Source organism: Numida meleagris, chromosome 2, assembly GCF_002078875.1.
Source record: "Numida meleagris isolate 19003 breed g44 Domestic line chromosome 2, NumMel1.0, whole genome shotgun sequence".
Classification (NCBI taxonomy): domain Eukaryota; kingdom Metazoa; phylum Chordata; class Aves; order Galliformes; family Numididae; genus Numida; species Numida meleagris.
The window spans coordinates 39,283,906-39,305,452 of record NC_034410.1 but is presented as its reverse complement, the minus strand read 5'-3'; the positions used below and the strand labels follow the sequence as shown (position 1 = coordinate 39,305,452).

Genomic DNA, 21,547 nt, shown 5'->3' with positions numbered 1-21,547 from the left:
GATTCCAGGTGAGATCCACATATCCACAGGTCTGTAAGACTGGTATCAAATTGTCAGAAATTACAGAAGATGTCAAATCACTGGAAATACAATACATGGAAAGAGTTAGCCTGGCTTTTGAGGGTTTGCCTCACAGAACTACTGGAGTTCTTTAAAAAGGTCAACAAGCCTGTGGATAAGGGTGATCTGGCTAATACAGTCTGCTTGGATCTCTGAAAGGCATTTGACAGGTCTCCAACAAAAGGTTTCTTAGGAAGCTAAGCAGTCATGGCATAAGAGGGAAAATTCTTGGATAAACAATTGCTTAGAAGAGAAAAACAGAGGGTAGAGGCCATGGTCTTTCTTATAGCAGAGGAACAGCACCAATGGGACTTCCACACAGAGCTCTGATGGGACCCATACTTCACGATCTATTTTTCTAAAAGAAGATGAGAAGAAGCTAAGGAATTAGATGAAAAGATTATTTAGAAAAGAAAATAGGGTGAGGTGGATGTGAATAACTGCAGAAGGACCTTATTATAATAAGTGGATGGGTAATAAAACAGCAGAAGAAATTCAACATAGATAAATGTAGAGTGAAGCACATGGAAGAAAACAATTTCAGTTTCACCTTTTAAAATGATGCGCTTTGTAATCCATAGTGATATTGACTTTGTATTTTTTTTAAAAAAGCCAATTGAATACTAAAAATTATTACTATAAAAGAGGAAGAAGTAAGAAAAAGAACATACTGCAGAAATGTCTACGTATCTTTCTCTGTCGGCCCTGACTTACCCTATTCAAACAAATTTGACAGAAGTAGCAATCTCAAATATTTTATGTTCCAAAACCTCAATCTCATAACTAGACACTAGGGAAAACACAACAAATTGTTGCAAGACAGAGACTTCTTAATTCCAGAAATCTCAGAATGACTTGTTGCAAGCATACATCTTCTAGTTTAAGTGCAGCTATTTTAACACTTCTACTGTAGCAGTCCAAGAAACTAGAGCATAGCTAGCAGGAGCTATGCAATTCTTTCTGATGTAAGAACTCTCACTCATCCAACCTGATAAATATGTATTTGTCTCAAAAATCCAAAGCATATTCACTATCTGTTTCATGATTTTTTTTCTCTAATAACTAGCAATAAAATCTATTTTTATTAAAAAGGAAATAACTACTAGGATAATGTGCAAGAAATATACAAAACTTAAACTCTTGAATTTTGAATACTAATTATTATTCAGTTCGGAGGCTTTTTCAAAAATACGTTCCATCAATTATGTAGAATTTACCCTGCAATTTACTGTGAGCTGAAGCAACTGACAAGAGCAACCAAGACACCTCAGGCAAACCAGGTCACTCAGACTTTTTCTTGCTGCTTCACAACTAAAGGTTGACCACAAAACCTTTACTTTCTGCAGAATGACATGCTTGGTGGTCTAAATATGCAGGCAATTATCACAGAGATAACATGCATTTAAATGGAGGTCCCATTGACCCCTATCTCCTGGCTGCAATCTTTGCTCTGAAAGCGTACAGCTTAGCAAAAATATTCAATTAATAAAAAACTGAAGGGCAACAAGTCCATTCTAAATCATTTAAAAATAAATAGCGTTTACTGCTCCATATTTAATAAGTTAATAGCATCACCATGACTAATAACACAAGCAACAAGGGCATGGGTCTGAATAATCTTTATAGTGATCATATTCAAAAAATAAAATGAAATTTTTTAAAAAATATATAGTTATTTCCCTTTTATTCTGAATATAACAGAATATTCCATTAGAAATTACAGCCTGTTGTCTTACATTTTTAGAGCCTTGCATTTCCTTCCTCTTCCCACAACCCAAACCAAACTGTGACACTATAACTTGCTCCAGTTACTCAAATTTTCAATCCCAAATATTTCATCCTGTTTCCACCCTCCCCTCAAACATCCATAGCTTCCTTCAAAATTATTTGTTGGGCAAGAACAGTGAAAAGTCTTGCTCAACCATAGATGAGGAAGCAGAAGTTTTCTGTCGTTAAATTAAGTGGATAAGAAGTAAACTCACCCTGCATTTCCTCCCACAGGAGCACTGAGTCTCCACTCTACATACCTGCCCATTATCTGAAAAAATTTATTAACTGTTGTATTTGAAATCCCAGACCTCTGTTGCATTTGCTTGAAACTGGCCAATAACTTACCAAAACTCTTTGTAAACAAAAAAATAAAAAAAAATTTTTAAAAAAAGAAACCTGGGATACTTGGATATTTGTGAATCAAATTAGCATTTGTTTTTATTTTTAAAGAGAAAACTGAATAATTTTTAATTTTTTAATCAAGCTTATAATTTGAGGGGTCCACGGTAACCATATATCACACCACTGCCATCTAATGGAAGAAAACATCAGCCCACCATTGGTGCTGAGGAAGACCCAGTCAGACAAGAGCTAAGTCATCAAGTCGAGTTGTTTCTACTAGCCCTAATGTGGACTCCTCCTTTTCTCATGCATAAATTTAAGTCACCACAAAACATTCTGGACTAAAAAAAAGAAAAACTGCTAAATGTTATCAGGAGATGAGAAAGACTGGTTTGGGATTTTCTTTGCCTTTTTTTTAGAAAAAAAAAAAATCCGTGTTTTTTAAAGTGTTGTGAAACTAAATTCAAAATCTTAAGATTATTTGTGCTACCCAAAATTAATTGTAAACGCTGGTGTTTTTCTAAGCTAAGGGCTGAAAAGTTCACAAGATAAGTTTGCCTTTTAATTTATTTATGTAGAAAACAATTGTGTTATACGCTATAGATTAGCACCTAAAGCTGTATCTCTGTATGCCTGCCATAGCGTAAATAGATGGAACAATTATTAAAAATGCCCACCCATTCTGACTCCAGAACTAGTTTTGATAGGATCTTGTTAAGTGTTCAGCCACATCTTTATTGTGAGAGGTTATGATTTTTCTCCTGTGCTGCACATATATTCCAACTCCAGTAACCCCCAAATGCCCAGAAAAGGAGATTTAACAAAAACGATGGCATGGTCTATTAGTGTTTTACTTTCACCATGTATTATCTACTACAAAAGAGAACATTTACTTAATTCACTTGGATAAAATAGTTCCACCAATCTAAACAAAAGCCAGGGATGTGCACTAATAGGGGAAAATGCAAAATGATGACTTTTCTGATCGCTGGCATAATGCAAGAGTTAAGTCACGCTATAATTAACAGATCTGATTCAGGATGGTTCCTGTTGAGTAACCGTGTTCAATAAGAGTCTGTTGATGGGATTTATTATCAGATTGTTACTGTAACAAGTAAGCATTTGTTTTGCATATTCAGCCTATTCTGAGAGCATGTGCTGGAATCTGCTCTATCAGAAGTCAGGAGCAGGGTAATGTCCTCCTCTATGACTGCCGGGGCGTTTCCAACATTCAGATCTTCTTTGCTGAAGGTCTTAAAACTGTTGAGCAGTGAACTTCTCAGTGGAATATTGTTGCTTTTGGGAAAGCTGACCTGCCTTCAAGAAACCAGTGGCCAAACACAACTACTGAGATTTGAGCTGCTGCATAATGGCATCAGAAAAAAGACAGAAGTTCAAGTTTAAGTGAAGTGATTCTGCAAGGCAGTTTAAAAGGCCAGTGCATTACAAGTAAGGTTTCAGCAGAGCTGATTACAAGCTGCTGTTTCAAGACACAACATTTCTCTTCTATTCAGTTATGCGATATGAAATAGATATTTCCAAGTCTGCTGAGACCACTAAGAGCCTGCTAACATTACCCAGTCCCAAAATGCACTTCAGAAACATGCCAAGCTATTGGCAAAGTCTTCTACAGACCAGTGACTCAAAACATTAATAACTGTGTATAAATGGAAATTTTACTTTTTTATTTCTCTGGAAGGAAAAAAAAAATTAAACCAATTATTTGCCAGTGATACGGGTCTGCAAATTTTGGAAGCAGTAAATTAAGAATAATCACAGATTAGATACGTCACAGAATACTGAAGCATCTTGGGTCTCCTTACAGAAAATATTTGCTAGGCTATGAGTTCATTTATGAAAAGATAATGACCCAGGAAATATTTTCCTTAATTGCAAAGGAGCTGTTTACGACAGTGTCTAGGGAACTAATTAGAAAGGAGTTTCATCTGTAGAGGACCTGGCTTTAAACTCAGTAAGTGATTTTTAAAGGACTTGCTTGAGATAGAGCACAGTTTCTATGTAGTCAGATCTGTTTTCTGAGGAGCAGTAACATTTTGCAGATGCGGAAGCAAGTGCATCTCAGGTCCTCACCATGACAGGGAGGCAGCCAGTGCTGGCATGCTCCCGCTACAGGGACTTGCTCAGCACGACTCATCAAATCCTTTTCTGTTTCACTACAGCAGATGTGGAAAGCATTCAGAAGCATGCAAATGGGAGAGCAGCTACCTCTAAAGTAAAGTGAGATTTTGTAAAAATGCTTGCATATTTGCCAAGGAACATATAGGACCCACTGGCCAATGGAACAAGTGCCAGGAAAATACTTCATCTGAAAGCATCATATACTCCTATTGAGTGTCATCGCCTCTTTATGTTACCAGAACATACAGAAACTTCACCTGTTAGTTAAAAAGGGATGGCACCTTATATATTTTTGAATATACACACACTTCTTTTTTCCCTCTAGAACCTTGTAACTTTTAATATCAGTCATATTTGTTGAGTAGCATTACAGCTCATGAGCCTGCAGATCAAACATACTTCTATTGAACAGGGTAGGTTGTGAACTTAAAACACTTCCCTGTTGCATGAACAACCTCATGGTTTCTTATTGCCAGTTGTTTTCATCTTCTTTTTACATATCCTTGCTCAGTGTTTTTCTAAAGACTAGGGTCCAAGTCTCATGTGGTTACATAATAATATCAGCTGTTAACTTTAACGTAAAAAAATAATAATAGTAATTCTCAAACTCACAGCTTTACTCAAAGAAGTGAAGCAAAATTAAAAACAACAGAAAAAACTTACAAAAGAAACTCCAAACATTTAACAGTTTTAAGAAGCCGGTTTCATGATGTTTACATGCTTATCAAGACTTCAAAAAAATATTTAGCATGGCAAACTGACTTTTTTTTTAACATTTCAAAACAAACAAAAAAATCAATTAGACATTTAAGGAAGAAACATTATCTTAAAATATTCTCAGTACCAGATTCCCAAATCAAGTAATAAATGGAAAGAGGGCTCTGCATTGCTTCCAGTGGGCAATAATGCTATACTACTCCGTGCTACCTCAGCAGCTGGACTGACCTGGGAGCACCAGTGAAGACTCTTTGGATTTGTCAGCTAGTTTCCTAACAAAAATTGGCATCGCTATGCATAGTTCATACAGTCTATTTAAGAAACCTGGGACTGCTACAGGCAGAGATGGATTAGCAGAGACGTACATAAAACTTGTCGAGTGCGTGCCCACGCTCAGCATCTAACAAGCCTTCTCAAATGCTTCACTGTCTTCTGATCCACCAAATTAAAATATTCCATGTTGCTACACTTTTAATAACTTCTGAACTCTTATGCCACTTATTATGTAAAACTTTGGAATGGAACAAAAAAAAAAGAAAAAAATGCAAACAAACAAAATTAATGGACAGAAAGTCACCAAATCTATTGTCTATTCCGGCTTCGAAAATAGGATTGATTTATTTTTACGCAAGTCTAGAGTTGCAAAATTGAGTAAGTCTGTTTTACAAATTATTTACTTTCTACGAGATCCATTTCCCCTTGAAGCACGCTGTGCATGCCCTCCTAGTGTGAACAGTTTACAGTCTGTGATCAGGCACAGACCTACTTGGCTGGATTTTTTTTCCCTCTCAAAACAGCAATTCTGAGAATCATAAATAACACAGCACAGTTATTGCGATTTGAGCTTATTCCCAATAAATAAAATTAGCTAAGCAGTTTTCTGTGCAGCTTAGCTCTTTATTTGCTAGCTTATGATTTCACATTGACTTGCTTCAAGTTGCTAGTCACAACCAAATTCTGCCATTGCAAGTATAAAACGAAGAACAGAAATTAATAAATGTGCAGTGAAGAATGCATACATTCAAGTGATCACAAATAAGCTCTAATCTTCATAGAATATTTGAAAAAAAACCTTTCAAATTTAAAGTTATATATTGCCTAACATACATTCCAGCGTATATCAGTTACACGCTACACAGTTCTGTTTAACAGAATACTAGCAGAAACCCCTTCATCATTAAGCTCCAAATGATTTGAATACTTAGGGATGCTGGTAAACTTAAGCAGTTGAGTAGCACCGCTGACTTAAAACACAAGGCAGGACAGACTCCTTTGGGGAGTTATGAAGCAGCATTTTATCACTCCATTCCAATTATCTCCAATGCTTACAATAAGCTTCCAGTTATCCTATTTTTGTTAATACAAACTCTCCGTTTATGAAACAGGTCATGGCAAAGTTTAAGACTTGGTCTAAGAGCAGCAGGGCAACTAAAGAAATAAAATTGTATGTGATATATGGTGAGTTAACACCGATAACCTAATGGCATATTTTGACCATAAACCCCCTGCAACCCTAATGAATGTGTATCCACATTCTCAGGTTTTGAATTGTAAAAGTAAATAGATCATTGCTAACACTTATTGACAAGAAAAAAATGTCACAATGAAATATTAAAATTATAAAAAGAGTCTCTATAGTTCTCCTCCTTGTGTTAGACCCATTTTTCTCTTAAGACAAACACTTATATTCAACAAATCAAGTCACGTTCAGTTTGAAAAAAATATACATAAAATGAAGAATATGCAGTTGAAGTGTTTGTCTCCTACACATTACTGAGATTTATTGCTTTTATTTATTTTAAAAAAAGAATTCCCACAGGTGGGATTCTAGACTTTCAGTCATTTTTCCAGGCCAATCTTCTAAAGTCTTAGTGAAATGCTCAAAATAATGTGTGCTCCTGATTAAACCAGGAAGTAAATCTGTATGCATGCAATTAAAGTGTCTGCAAGGGCAGATGCAGATGACAGTAATTCATACTCTAAGAAATGGGCTTGTGTATTTGGCAGATTAACTGTTCTGTATTCCATTGCTATGAGGTATGGAAACTGTACTGTGAAACAACCATTACTCATTCCCCCTGCTCCAAGCACGTAGGTCTATCAAAGGCGAGCCAGGCTGGAGAGGGCAAGGGGCGAGTGCTGGAAAGAGAAGAGCCTACGTGTTTCAGATTAACACTTCCCTTGAATGGCTTCTTTTATTTAATTTCCCCTACTTTTTAAATTAGCAAGTACAGTAGGCCCAGAAGGGAAATACACATGGAGAAGAGGGAGAGAGAGGAGAGAGAGGGAAAAAGCAAAAGCAGCCAAAACTCTCCAACTTGTTCATTAGGGTTTTTGTGTTTGAACATCTGAATGAATCATGTGTCTGTTTTTCATTATTGTCCATATGTGATTGTTGGCTGCTTTGTTCATTGATTTCTGGCTATTTTGTCATGACTGAGCTTATTTTGTTTTATATATTGTTCTCTTACAGAGTGATTGTTGCTTCCAGTATGTCTCACTTAGTATTTATGCCACCAACAAAGACTAATCTTTAAATGAGAAGTTACGTCAAAAGAATTCCCTTGTTAACTGCCTTGAAGCATATATGATTTCTTTAGACTGACTGCTTAATTCATACCAGGGGTAAATCCTCAGATAACACTACTTCTTAGCATGCCAGGAATGCAGCAGGCATTGCTAGGGATACTGAAGAGTGACTTAACGTCCATTTTTGAGTGTTTTCCTCATTTTTCAAAGAGGAAACCTAACACTTTTTGCTAACCAGAAGTTCTTTTTAACCAATCTGCACATTTATACACGTGGTATTTGAAACCATTTCTTTGTTATATTCACTATTTTTTATTTTTAGGTCTACTCTACAACTTGGAAAATACATGAATGAGGCTGAAATAGATTTTGAAATCTCTAATCACATGATTTCTTCTATCATTGACATGAATATAATCTTTCTCACTGCATAAACAGCAGAGGATGATGGGATCATTTAACAGGGTAGCTCATACTTTGAGAAAGATGTGTGAAAACCAAAAGACTGGGAAGGAGCAAACAAAATGCCTGCTGTTTGTTTGCTTGCTTGATTTAAAGAACTGCATGTAGGCCCCAGTGAATTAGAGATACGTCAACTTAGATTCAACTTCTGGAAAAATCTTTGAACAAATAGTATATAAACCAATTCATAGTGCCTCAAAGGCACCAAGTGATGAGTACCACACAGCATTGATTAGAAAGAGTAAATGTCACACTGCATCTCCATCTAAACATAGGTAACTAAGTCTCATGGAGAGGTAAATACTGTATACTTCGATCAAAGCTTGGTTGTCTCTCATAACATGAACAGATGGAAGAAATATGACCTAACTAAAACTGCTGTGACATAGGTGCCAAACTGATTGGCACATCCGATTTAAAAATAAAGTTCGTGATGGCTCACCGTTAAACTACCTGGTATACTGAGAAGGTTTCCTCACAAGTCTCTCCCAGGTCTGTTATTACTCAGTCTTTTCCAAATTATCTTGTCCAGTGGATTATAGAAATCATTTATTAACTGTGAAGAGGATACTAAAGAGGTAAGTGCTGTAAGCACCCTGAAGGACTTAAAGCTTGAGAATAATCTCGGCAAATTAAGGAGTAGCCAGGAAAAAAAGACGATAAAATTCAATGCAGACAAATGAAAAGTACTAGCCTTAGGAGGGAATAATGAGCAGCACAAAGAAGAGCACACAGTAAGGAATGCCTGGCTGGCAGCAATGCCTGAGAAGAGAACAACAGAACAAGGGGGCTGCTGAGAATCTCTTAGCAACACCCTCATACAACATATGTTCTCACACAACACCCTCAGAAGTACATCTATACTTTAAATATATGTAGTTCTTTATATGGATAAATAAACAGACAGGAGAGCCACACGATCACATACAATACAAATGAAATAAACTCTCCACACTATTTAAAATGGCCAGACTCAGGCTGCCTGACATTCTGTGCCCAGCTGTAAGGGCTTCTGGGAAGAAGTGAACTAATTAGAGAGACCGGTGAAGTGCAATATAATGAGAAACTTGAAACAGATTGCCTCTAAGGAAGGAGTGAAAGGTCCAATGTATAATCTAAAGAAAGATCAGATAGTTGCATAGCAGTCTTCAAATATATGTTTGCTGCAAAGAAGAAAGGAATAAACTGTTCTGCATATCCACCGGGAAGCAAGAAAAGAAGCAATAGGCTCAAATTGCATAAAGGGAGATCTGGGTTAGATATTAGGAAATGCTTTATTACAGAGAGAACAGCAAGCACTGTCGCAGCTTGCTGAAGAGCTTGTGGAGCTTCCACCACCGGAAGCCTTCAGGCATGAGCGAGACAAACATCCGCAGCCTAGCTTGGGCAGCGCTGGTCCTGGCCTGGGGCAGAGGAATGGACCAAATGACCTCCTCACATCCCTTCCAGTTCCAATGCCTGTCAGGCTATTTTTTTTTTCCCAGTAACTTCATTGAAGAGGAAGGAAATTGTAGCCAGCATTTAAAGAAGCAAAACTTCTATTCTTTTTATGTCATGAAGCATTCTGTTAATAAATCCAATTATGTTTACGATCTTTTAATGGCACCACTTATGTCATAAAGATCCATCATTGCAAATACAAATAAATATATCTCTCTGCCCTACAGTGTAATAACACAGCATGAAAGCAAACTTTTACAGAATTATAACTCACTGTTGTATGGCTCCAACTACAATAATATCAAAACAGACTACAATATAAAGAACGGCAAACCAAGATGTTTGCCTTTCTCAAAATTTTATCATTCGTATTCTTCACAATCTTTTCACTTCACATTTTTGCATTTTGTGAGGAAATCCATGCCTTTTCTTGTATACTGCAGGCAATGGGAATTGAAAGAAACTCAGATCATGTGATACCGTGTTTGCGAGAGTGGTTGCAATCAAACATCCATTGTGGAAAGAGAAGACATGAAGGACAATAAGGACAACCATTTAGCCTGTTTCCACCAGATTCACTCCATTAACCTTTATGCTCCTGGCTGAAGCATCTATGAGGAGATCACAGTGGTCCCAGACAACCAAGGTCAGCAGAGGCAGATAAATTTCTCCCTTCCATAGACTTCATTTACCTATTTAACATATTTACAGACCAGTTCAAATCCAATTCCATATGCTTGCTTTGTGTTTCCGTTTCAGATAGATAACTTTAAGACAAAAGATGAAAAAAATGGAGTTGACACTCAAGAGAACAGAGAACACCTCAGCCTTGCATTGTGCTAGGAAGGAGGTAGTATAACCTACAGGTTCCTGTCCACAAAGAAAAGTCTTAGCTGCAGTCTGGCCCAGTCTGACCCCAACCTACCCAACTGCAGACCTCCTAGGTCTCCTCCTATCAGCAACCCAGGTCCTCCAGCTCTCCTAGAAACCCCAGCTCCTTCCCGCGTCACATCCCCAGGCACTCCTACCTGAAAGCCCCTCCTATCCCACCATGTTACAGTTCAGAGCAGCACTCTTCCTCTTTGTCAAACCAGCTCAGAGCCCCTGGATCTGCTCAGCCCCTTTTGTAGCTCCATTTTGCTGCTAGTCCTCCTCTTTCTATAGGTCCCCATACCACGCTCTTTCTCCAAAACCCAAAACTCCTGGCAGTGCAGCCAGCAGCTGGTACATCCATCTCCTCCTGGCTCAGAAACTGCAGCACTTGCCTCTGTGGCCCCCCTTGCGAGCTTCCTGCACTTGGTCTAGTCCATACCTCCCATGTGAGTATTCTTCCATAAAAGAAAACAAGACATTTTAAAGCCGAGGTCCTCACCATACAACTGATTGCTTTCAGACTGGTAGATGAATAACAATTTCAACCCTGAGATAATTCTACATGTTAGCCATTACTTAAGTATGCAGATTTGGTTATACATACACATATACATATATACCAAACATGCTACATTTCACAGAAAAGTTTTTTAAGATATCAGCAAAAAATAAAGAAAGAAAGCAAAATATAAAACTGGAAGATGAATAGTTTTATTATATCTCAGTATTGCAACTGGGGGATCTATTTGTGTCAGAAATAATATTTTCTACTTTCAATAGTAGAATAGGCCAAGACTTCACAGAAATAGAAAAATTAAACCAGGTTTTGCTTGGGAAATTTTTTCCAAAGGTTTCTCATTTTTACATAGGAAATCAATTTGAATCACTGATGATATCATTCAAATCAGATGGCACTATGTAGTTAGAAGGTAATTTACTTTTCTGCTGAAGCAATTTGATACTTGTTCTGACTTGTGATTTTCATTTTGTTTGTTAATGAAAAAAATTAATGAGTAATGTTACTGGAAACACAACTCAAAGCTTTGGCATTATTAAATATGTTTGCAGTATACTTTACATTATGTTGATTGCACTGTTGCAGCCACAGCCTTGGCAGTCAAGCCACCAGTCAATCACTCAAACAATGAACTCGCAGGACAGATTTTTTGCACATACCTTTGCACTGATTTGTGTTTTTGTCAAGAATTGCCTTTGTCGATACAATTTTCCCATACCTAAAGAGAAAACAAAAAACAAATACATGTTATTGTATTTTAATATATATGTAAAACACATATCATATATCCAACATAAAAAGCATTTCAAGAGCAGTAGATCTCCTTCTTGGATGAGAGTGTGCCTGATACTCCTGGAGATGTTCCTTCTGCCACTGCAGTTCAACGAACACCTTTAGAGTTCATTTGGAAAGCACTTCTCTGCTGCCACAGCACAGCCTGTGGACCTCTGGCCACTGCACTGTACCACTAACATAAATGTCAGATACAGAGGAAATTGTAGGGCATCAGCACTGCTGAAGATGCTCCTTTGGTAAAGTTAGTTAGGCTTGCTTAAAAATATTTTTTTCATTTTTAGCTGCCAAGCAACATTTCTTTTAATACAGATGGACTAGATCCAGCGTTAACAACAATGCAGGAGATATCATCATTTATTTGCATGCATGCACACCTATATGCACTCTCAACTTCTGTTTTAGATAAACAGAAACTTTTGAGATTTATATCCATCTCCCAGGTCAGACGTTAATGCTAAAATTTATTTGAATATATGAAACCTCCCATAGGCAGCACCACACTGCACCACAACTTGATAGAGGGAATTTGGGCAGCTACAACTTGTTACATTAAGCAATTAAACCATAAAACAGGTGTTTGTCTTTACCTTACAGAGATTTAAACTAAAAATGCAGATGTAATGGTCATTGTCATTAATCCCTGGTGAAAGATCACAGAAGAAGGCCATTCATGGCTGAATATAACACTGCAGCAGAATGAGGAAATTAATTTTATTCCTCAAGTTACTATCTTTTCTTGGTCCCTGCTTAACTGAAGAGACCTTTCTCCAAAATGTCCCTTGCCAGATTTACTTTTTTTAACAGTTGGAGCTACTCTGATAGATCAAGTTTTCATTTGGAAAACTCTATGAAACACAACTTTCACTATTAATGGAGAATATATTACTATAAAAGACAATAATAAAATTGCATCTTCTAATGGCAAAACAACACTAGATAGGTGCTTTTACGTGGGTGAAGTCAGCAATACATTGACTGTGAACCACCGAAGTGCGGTAGACCAATTTTTATTTGATAAATGTTTATTAACTGCAATATAAATTTGACATTAGTAGTTTCTACCTTAACTCTAGAAACCAGGATATGGAAACCCTGCTGCAAGTCTCTTCTCTGGCTCTGGCACCCATATCTACTACTGTACAGAAGTGAAAAAAAGTCAAAGGACTGTTATAGCACTGTACTGCATACCCTCTGACCTACAACTCTGTAAATATAAGCTGAAAATCAGAATAAAAATAGAAGTAAAAATTAAAAAAAAAAAAGGAAGAATTAAAAAAGAAAAGGAAAGAAAAATGAAAGAAGAAAGAAAAAGACAAAGAAAATAAAATTTTAAAAAATAGGAAAAAGGAAAGAAAGTACAGGTAATCAACAAGCACTCAAGGAGAAAAATGGACCTTTGAGTTTCAGTCAGGGTCCCAGTGAACACTTAAATATCATGAAACGTGAGCAGCACCAACATGAAAGACTGGGGACAGCCTACCTACATGATACCTAAATATCTTGGTACCAGTAAAGATTTGAGGCAATTTTGCACCTGAAAGACAAAGTTCTCAGCTGAAGTCTCCACACTGGAGGTAACGCATTAGTACTCAGCTTTAGATAAAGGCCACCATCTATCTTTACCTTGTCTTTGTGACTGATGAAAAGTGAGACTTTCTATTTTCACTGTTTTTCCTTTCTCTAAGAACCAGAAAAAGCATTTCTCTCCATTTGACTTTTATTTTAGGCAGAAAAACGCTTTGCTTTCCTTCAGCTGAAACCACTCTGAAGGAGGGCAAACTGACCTAAAAACATTAACAGTTTGTGCACCCATCTTTCAGGAGATTTTTTTATTATTTTGTTTAAAAAAAAAAAAAAAAAAAAAAAAGCCTTCTCCCCTCTTTTTTTCTTTTTCTTTTTTTTTTTTTTCTGGCTATATAGACAGGCAGGATTTTGTACTCTGAGAGCAGATGCAATCCAATGCACACCCACCACGATGGGTAAACGGACAGGTAGCTGTGGGTCTATTTTGCCATAGCTGGCTCCACTCCAAGAGCTTACATAACAGGTTTAATGTTAACCGTGAGATCACATGCTTTTCTAACCTCAGGTGTTTTCAGAATTGGGGCCTTTATACTCACTTATGTCCCACTTATTTTTATAATTCTTCACAGTAATACCTGGAGTTGACTTTGGCCTCAAAGACGTTAGGGCACACATCTTAAGCAAGCACAGTCAAATTCTCTGCCAGTGTGATTTATGGTTGCTCAGCGGGCCAGTTTACCCAACAGGAAACTTGGCCTGTGCAGTGCATCTTCATTTATTTGATTTATTTAGATTTAAAATCAAGTACATGAAAAACATGCAAAAACATGCCTATCTTGTACAGCAAAGGGCTTCTGACAGATATATGGAAAAAGAATCCAACAAAAATCAGTGGCTAACCCACAACAACCTCTAACAAAACAAAACCCCTACCTAAACTTCCGCCAACAAAAACTAACGCCCAGCCTCCATTTCAGTTCAGCCACTCCTAATGAATTGATATGTTGTTTCATCCAAGTCATGTGAGAGCTCAAAGTTAACATTTCTTGCCAGCAAAGACAGACATTTGTGGTTGCCCTGCTTTTATTACAGATTTTGCAGTTATGTGCTGCCTTCTGTGATCCTGCGAACCCTTAGTTGCACTAGATATTTCACTCATAGAAGCAATCCTGTTCAGTCCAGAAGTTTCCTCCAACACGTAGGTACTCGCACACCGCCTATGTGTTCACAAATACAGCCATGTGAGTACTGAGAGGTGCCACAACAACAAGTACCATTGTAGGCAATTAGCCATATGCAGCCAATTTAAGCTAACACAATAATCTCCAAGATCTTCCACAATAAAGTCATTGGAATTAATTTAGACACTGTTTTCCTAAATATTTCAAGTAATTATTTCACAGTAATCAGAACATCAGTCCTGATGACGAATGCTAGCTTGTGTGCTGCATGAAATCAGGAACATATTTTGCTCCTATAAATGTAGTCATGTTTCTTTCTTGCATGTATAGAGATGCATGCATCTCCAATGGTGATGGTGATGGTTTTTCATTTATGTATGTGAGTTTTAACTGTGGTTTCCTCCAAGTGAAAGTACCAAAAACATATTCCTCAGTAACGCTGCCCAAAGAAATAAGAATAAAGTCCATCACAAGAGTCAGCTTCTTGCTTTCTTATATTTAAATGGAAACTACTACACAATCCAAGAGCCTGCACCTCTGCTTGGAGAATGATACCATTAACATAAACAACACTAGGTATAGTTTTGCATGTCATGAGAAAACATGAGCACTATTTAATTTCCTCCCAAGTTACAGCGCACAGAAATACTCTTTCCAAGATGTTGAAAGAAAAATTCTAGTCAGAAAAAGAGAATTGTGGAGTTGAGTTCATCTCAGTGCCTTACTACCAACCTTTTAATATAATGACTGGATCATTAAGGATAATCTACTTCATCACGGTATCCAAGAGAATAAACGCTATGAGCCTGCAAGACAACTACCTCAAGAAGGCATCTACTGAACATCTGAAACAGAATTTTTCTCCAAAAGATTTCCAGACAGACAATGTGTTGGTTTTCATTACATTCCTCCCTAAGCGTTATTTAAATGTGCAGTAAGCACAAATAAAATTGGTTTCATCCTTTTTTTTTTTTTTTAATAAATCCTTTTAATCTCCTGTATCCAGTGATACTTTCAATGTTTTTCCTTTTAATAATTTTCATTTAAGAGCAGGTGGTCAAGTATTTGAGAGATCTTCCATACAAAGACAACTGCATAGACCAGGACTTCAGCTCATTAAAGAAGGGCCTGTGCCGTGAAATGGGGACTAGTTGTCTTAATTGTTCCAAGTAAATTACAAGATGAACAGTTTAAAAAATCTACATGAAGATACTTCACCAGAAGGTAAAAGTTATATGTGGAACTCACTGGCCACAGAATGTGCCAATGCCCCACGGAGTGTATCTCTACAGAAAGCTATTGGACAAGCTCTGGCTGGTAGGTCTGTCAAAAAAAAAAAAAAAAAAAAAGTAAACACAAAGGCACATTTGTGGCCCTGAAAGTCACATAATGCTAGAAGATGGGAGAGTGTATTGCATCGGGGAAGTATCACTAAATATAGTCTCTCAAGAACCCCATCCCATTGCACCCCGTTTCCCACCTACTCAGCAAGCTCTGGGAAAATGCAAACAGTGCAGAATAAACCCCTTAATGCACATCAGAGCTGCAGTACAAATCAAATAGATCATTTTAAGAGCTTTCAGGCAAGCAGTCGATCAGCACTTACACTGCAGACAAGGATGACCACTTGTTCCCAGGATGTTATTTGATAACTGCTGCTAAAATGAAGGTTGTTTGTGGAGGAAGCACTTGAGTCGTAAGTGATACCTCTTGCAAGATGCGAGAACCTTTCCCTTCACCCACACAGATCTGAAACTGATGGGAATTTCCTATCTCACAGCACACAAGAGAGTAAGGCCATTTCTGCTTCTGCCTCTGGGAAGCTAGGGGTGCAGGGGAAGGCAAGTGTGTGGTTAGAATTAAGAGAAAAATGGGATTCCACTGAGAACAGGCTCAGAGTGGAGGAACCAAGCACCATTCACCCTCCTGGAAGGAGACAAGCCAAAGTAGGAAACTTGCTAGGGGACTGGTACCAAGAGCCATGGGGTAGAAGAAGGGATGTCCTAGGAGGCCAGACTCGCCAGGCCATTCAAGCTTTTCATCTTTTCCATGTTGTTAAAGAAAACAAAAGCATCTGCGAGAAGTACTTTTATTCTCTCCTTCAAGCTAGCTTTCATGGTTGGTCTTGTAACACAAAATGGCCATCAGACCAGATAGATCAAGCTCCTCACCCAGCTTGGTATTGCAAGTGTGCTGCCCTTCTCCATCCAGTCAAGGCAGTAGGTCACAGAGACCTACTAAGCACTGCTTTTGTCCCTTTCCAGTTGTTGCTTGTGTGTTTTAAATAAATGTGAAACTTAGGATTTCAACCTGAGCAACCTCTTCACAGAGTTTTTCCTTGCTTAGTTAAACCAAAGGAGCCTGCCTGCATTTCTATGCATTTAGGTAACAATATATGCTTTTATCTCGGGAGCTTTTGTCCTGGGATGGATTTGACCAGCAGTAATTGGATTTAGATAAGAAACTCTGAGGCTCTTTCATTCTTGTGAATTAATACATAAATAGTGCAACTGGGTTTATTGTGCTTAAAAGCAGACTCTATTAGGAAAAATCATGGATTTCTGGGAAAAAAAAAAAGCCAACATTATGAAAGTCTAAAGTACAGAAGAAATTGAATTGCTACAGGGTTTCTTGCAAAGATGTTATTCCTATAATGCCCTCCCACACACACCTAAGACATCCAAATGCACACAGAAGGGAAGTTCTCTCAGAAAAGTTCTATCCATTACCAGAGACAGGGCTTGTTTGTTATAGTTTTTTTCTGCATATTAATTTAAAATGTTATCTGGGGGGGGGGGGGGGGGGGGGGAACATAGTGCTTAAGACCAAACTCCCTTTTTATTCATACAGATCTGAAATAACTACATTCATACAATTCAAACCACTTTCTCTTTTTACTGACCAGCACATAGCTTGGGGGAGGATGGTGGCTGCAGAGAGCCTACAGTGTACTGGATTAACAAGAACTTACTTTTGCCCAAGAAAGTCAGAGTTTAACCTCTGTCTTTTCAACTTATTTCAGTCAGGCTTTCAAGTTAGCAAAAATCGTTCCTTGGCAGACTACAATACAAGTTACTACCGGAATTTGGAATAACAACTAGTCCAAGAGTTTCAAAGAAAAAGGGGTGTCTCTCTTGTCTTTTGGTTGTACATGTATAATAGCACTGGACTTAAGCTCTCCTAGAGACCTTACTGCTGAATTCTGTACGGCTTAGAATTGGCTAACAATTTTGAAACACAGGTCATGTATTTCCATTCTTAACAACAGAGTTAGGTGCACAGTTTTAAGCAGAAAGTAAAGAATATTGTAGCATAAACTTTCTGGAGAATGCAAGCTTATTCAACACCTAAAGAATTCATGCATATTCAAGAATATCTTCATGTTCAGAGATTTAGTGCTAAGAAAGAATACAATGTTTTGATTCAGAAATGGATTTATTGGTCACCATTACAAAATGTCCACCAAAAATGCATTTTTCAGAAGAAAAAGAAAACAACAAATGTCCATGAACAACATTCTAATTTTAGATAAATAAAATCTAAGATCTTACCATTCTCGTAGAATCACAGAATTCTTTGAGTTGGAAGGGACATATAAAGGTCACCAGTCCAACTCCTCTGCAATGAACGGGGACACCTACAGCTACATCAGGTGCTCAGAGCCCCAACCAGCCTGACCCTGAACGTCTCTAGGCACAGGGCATCCACCACATCTCTGAGCAACCTGTACCATTGCCTCAACACTGTTATTATAAAAGACTTCTTCCTTATATTCAGTCTAAATCTCCCCTCTTTCAGCTTGAAACCATTTTCCCTTGTCCTATCACCACAGACCCTGCTAAAGAGTCTGTCCCCTTCTTTCTTACAGTCTCCCTTTTGATACTTAAAGGCCGCTATCAGGAATCCCTAGAACCTTCTCTTCTCCAGGCTGAACAGCCCCAGCTCTCTCAGTCTGTCCTCACAAGAGAGGTGTTCCATCTCTTGGATCATTTTTGCGGCCCTCCTCTGGACACTCTCCAACAGGTCCATGTCTCTCCTGTACTGAGGACTCCACATCTGGATGCAGTACTCCAGGTGAGGCCTCTCCAGTGCAGAGCAGAGAGGCAGAATCACCTTCCTCACCCTGTTGGCCACGCTTCTTTTCAGGCAGCCCATGATACGTTTGGCTTTCTGGGCTGTGACGGCACATCGCTGGATCATGTCAGCTTGCCATCCACCAGCATCCTCAGCTCAACCCTTTTGTCCCGCAGCTTGTATTGGTTGTGGGGGTTGCCATTACCCAGGTGCAAGACCTTACACTTGGATTTGTTGAATCTCATGATATTCTGCTGGGCATAACAGCTCTGTGATAGAAGGAAAGAACCCAGTAGGCTGCTTCAGAGTATAGTTGCAGTTAATTTACACTAAATTGACAGATCGCATTCAGAAATCCTGCTTTTAAGGAGAAGGTGCAAGCACCAAATCACACAGCTGTAATACCTCTGTGGAGCAGCTGTGATCCTTTGATGCTCTTTTTTCAAAGAATATGGAAAACTTAGTGGTTATAACAAAGTTTACTTCTTGTAAAATTTCAACAACTTAGAGCATAGAACGCTGCAAATAAACCTCTCAAAATGTGTGGAAATATCAAAATCCGCAACATCTCTCTGCTTTTAAAATGCTATCTTTTCTTTCCAGTGCCCCTAAAAAATTCTGCTGTTAAAGCCCAAAAAGGCATCTTCACTAAAATGATGCAGATGTCTTACATTCAAGTTAGAAAAATATTTACAAAACAATACAGATATTTACCAGCAGTCATATTTCCTAGTCAAACTGATCTTCCTTCATATTCTCTAACATTATATGCACATTCACCTCTGGAAAAATAGTATTATATGAAAGTGTACAGTCTCTGGAGACTTACTGTAATTGTTTTCGGTACTTGAGAAATTAAGGTAGCTTCAATAGAAGTTAAAGTAAATGAAATTTAAAACGACACTAAATTTCTGGATATATAAAGAACTTGAACTTTCAGATCTGTAAGAAGTATATCACTTAGTTCAAACACAGTGTTTCCTGTAGCTGTTTTCCTTTCCTTTTCAAAATATAATTATTATTATTTTCCCTGCATGTAAATGAAATTAAGTGTCTTGATCCAACACTTGCAGAAATCAAAGGCAGCTTTTTCATTGCCTTCAGTAGGTACAAGCCTAAATCCTATTTGCAGTGCTTATAATAAGGCTACAGATTTGTCACACTCTTGATACCCAGGACAGAATAAAATTCCACTTACTGAAGTAGCATTCCCAATAAAAGCCTGGTGTTTTACAGTGTTTTGTTTGTGTTTTTTTTCTTTTTTCCCAGGTCCATTTCATGCAAGCCATTTGGCTCTTAGTTGCAGTTTTAATGATAAACACTATTTATTCTGAATTACTGCTATATATTGTATCTATATTACATCTATATGTTTGAATACCGTAGCTATTTAAGACAATTTAAAAATGATTACATAATTGTATATTGTATTTAAATTATAACTCTGACATGTATATTTTTGCACTGATAGAAAGCTATGCTTTTCCCTCACACTTCTACCATGACAAATAACCAGTGTTAATAAATAATTAGCAAAATATTTTACAGTTGCTATATTAAGTATAGAAAACAAAATTTATACAGAAATTAATAACTGTGATTTCATGCAGAACACTTCAGTCCTTCTTCTGGGCCATCATTAAATCTTCAACTACCAATTATTCCGTATTTGCAAGAATTCAGATGTCTTTAAAAATAAAATACAACTGTTGTTTGCAGACATTTCTAAAGAAAATCTAGCAGCACTGCTAAGATGCATTATTTGGAAGACAGCTTAGGGATCTGAAACCCTTTGCAGGGTTGCAAAAAAAATTTGTGACAGGTGTAGCCCATCACAAATGGTAATGCCAGGCATATCCTAATTTTCAAAACACGGAGAAAAAAATGCGATATTTTCTACTATTAAGACATCACTTATTGGCACTGGAAGAAAAAAATAAGCAGATCTTCAAACCTGAAGAATCTCCTTCATCCAGTAATTTAATTATCTCAGATATTGTAAAGCTAACCTACTCATCCCCAACACATAATTTGTATGTGTAGAATTTATTTACTTTGTATGTTCTTGCCTGCTGGGATGTCTTGGATCCGAGTTCTCATTCACACTGTTGCTTACTTACGGAGGATTCATTGTTAAATTACAGTTGGTATGAACCAGCATGCCGGCATACCATGATATTAATCTCTAAAGTATTCAATCATTTAACAATACTCTCATTATTCAAGCAAACTCTGAGCACTACGTTTGTGCAGATTTGCTGACATTTTACTAAAACAATTTGTTCTTACAAGAACTATATGACTGCAATATATTGTAAATATATATATATACACATAAAACAATCAGATGGTAACTCTCTATTAATAGCCAATAAAAGAGAAGGAATTAAGAAGGAATTAAGAAGAAAAGCAAGAACTCCAGCTATCACCAGGGACCAGGAACTCAAACTGATAATTTAAAGCTAAAGCATTTTATAGAGTTCACACAGAGGCCATTCGAATCAAAAGTGTGAGTGAGACTTCAAGTTCACAGAGCTCCCATTTCACTATTTACAAATGATAAAATTCCAGGTACTTGGGATGTCTTTAGAAACAACGTGGTTCTGATAAGAATAACTTCTTAGGATTTTTTGTGAAATACATGCTTTAGGAACTACATCAAAGAACTACTTATTTTTCTTCAGTATTACTTATTATAAACCTTTTGTTTTCAGTGTTGGAATCTCACAGTTACGTTTGTTTTCCAGAGTGAGAACTGTGGCACAAGTAGGCATTTCCTCTGCCTGAAATTTTCTAGGAGAAACAACAAGAGCATGATTATGGAATTTTCTAAGTCCAGAAGTGTACACTACTTGTCCAAAAGCAGGACATACTACTTCTGCTTTTGAATTTCTTAGGATTTTATTTAACTCCATCAAGTACATTTTTAAAAGCAAAGACCTTTAGTCCATTTATTTCGGCAACTCTCTAATGTAAAAACTCGGTGTGAAAATGGATTTCATAAGCTATTTGTCCATGATAATATGAAATACCCATGCAAGTGTACAACTTCAGATGTGTAAGGAACCTAGCTCAACTTAAATTGGACAATTCATCTTTATCAAGATTAAAACATATTTATAGA

At 37.3% G+C, this 21,547-nt stretch overlaps 1 protein-coding gene across 10 annotated transcripts in view; it reads right to left on the bottom strand.

The window, feature by feature from the left end:
- RBMS3 (RNA binding motif single stranded interacting protein 3) overlaps nucleotides 1–21,547 on the bottom strand; it is a 609,095-nt gene that overhangs the window by 315,563 nt on the left and 271,985 nt on the right. For all 10 annotated transcript variants that reach the window (XM_021386133.1, XM_021386140.1, XM_021386132.1 and 7 more), the window contains one exon: nucleotides 11,509–11,567. In XM_021386133.1, coding sequence (XP_021241808.1) covers nucleotides 11,509–11,567 — 59 coding nt within the window. The remainder of the gene's footprint in view (nucleotides 1–11,508; nucleotides 11,568–21,547) is intronic.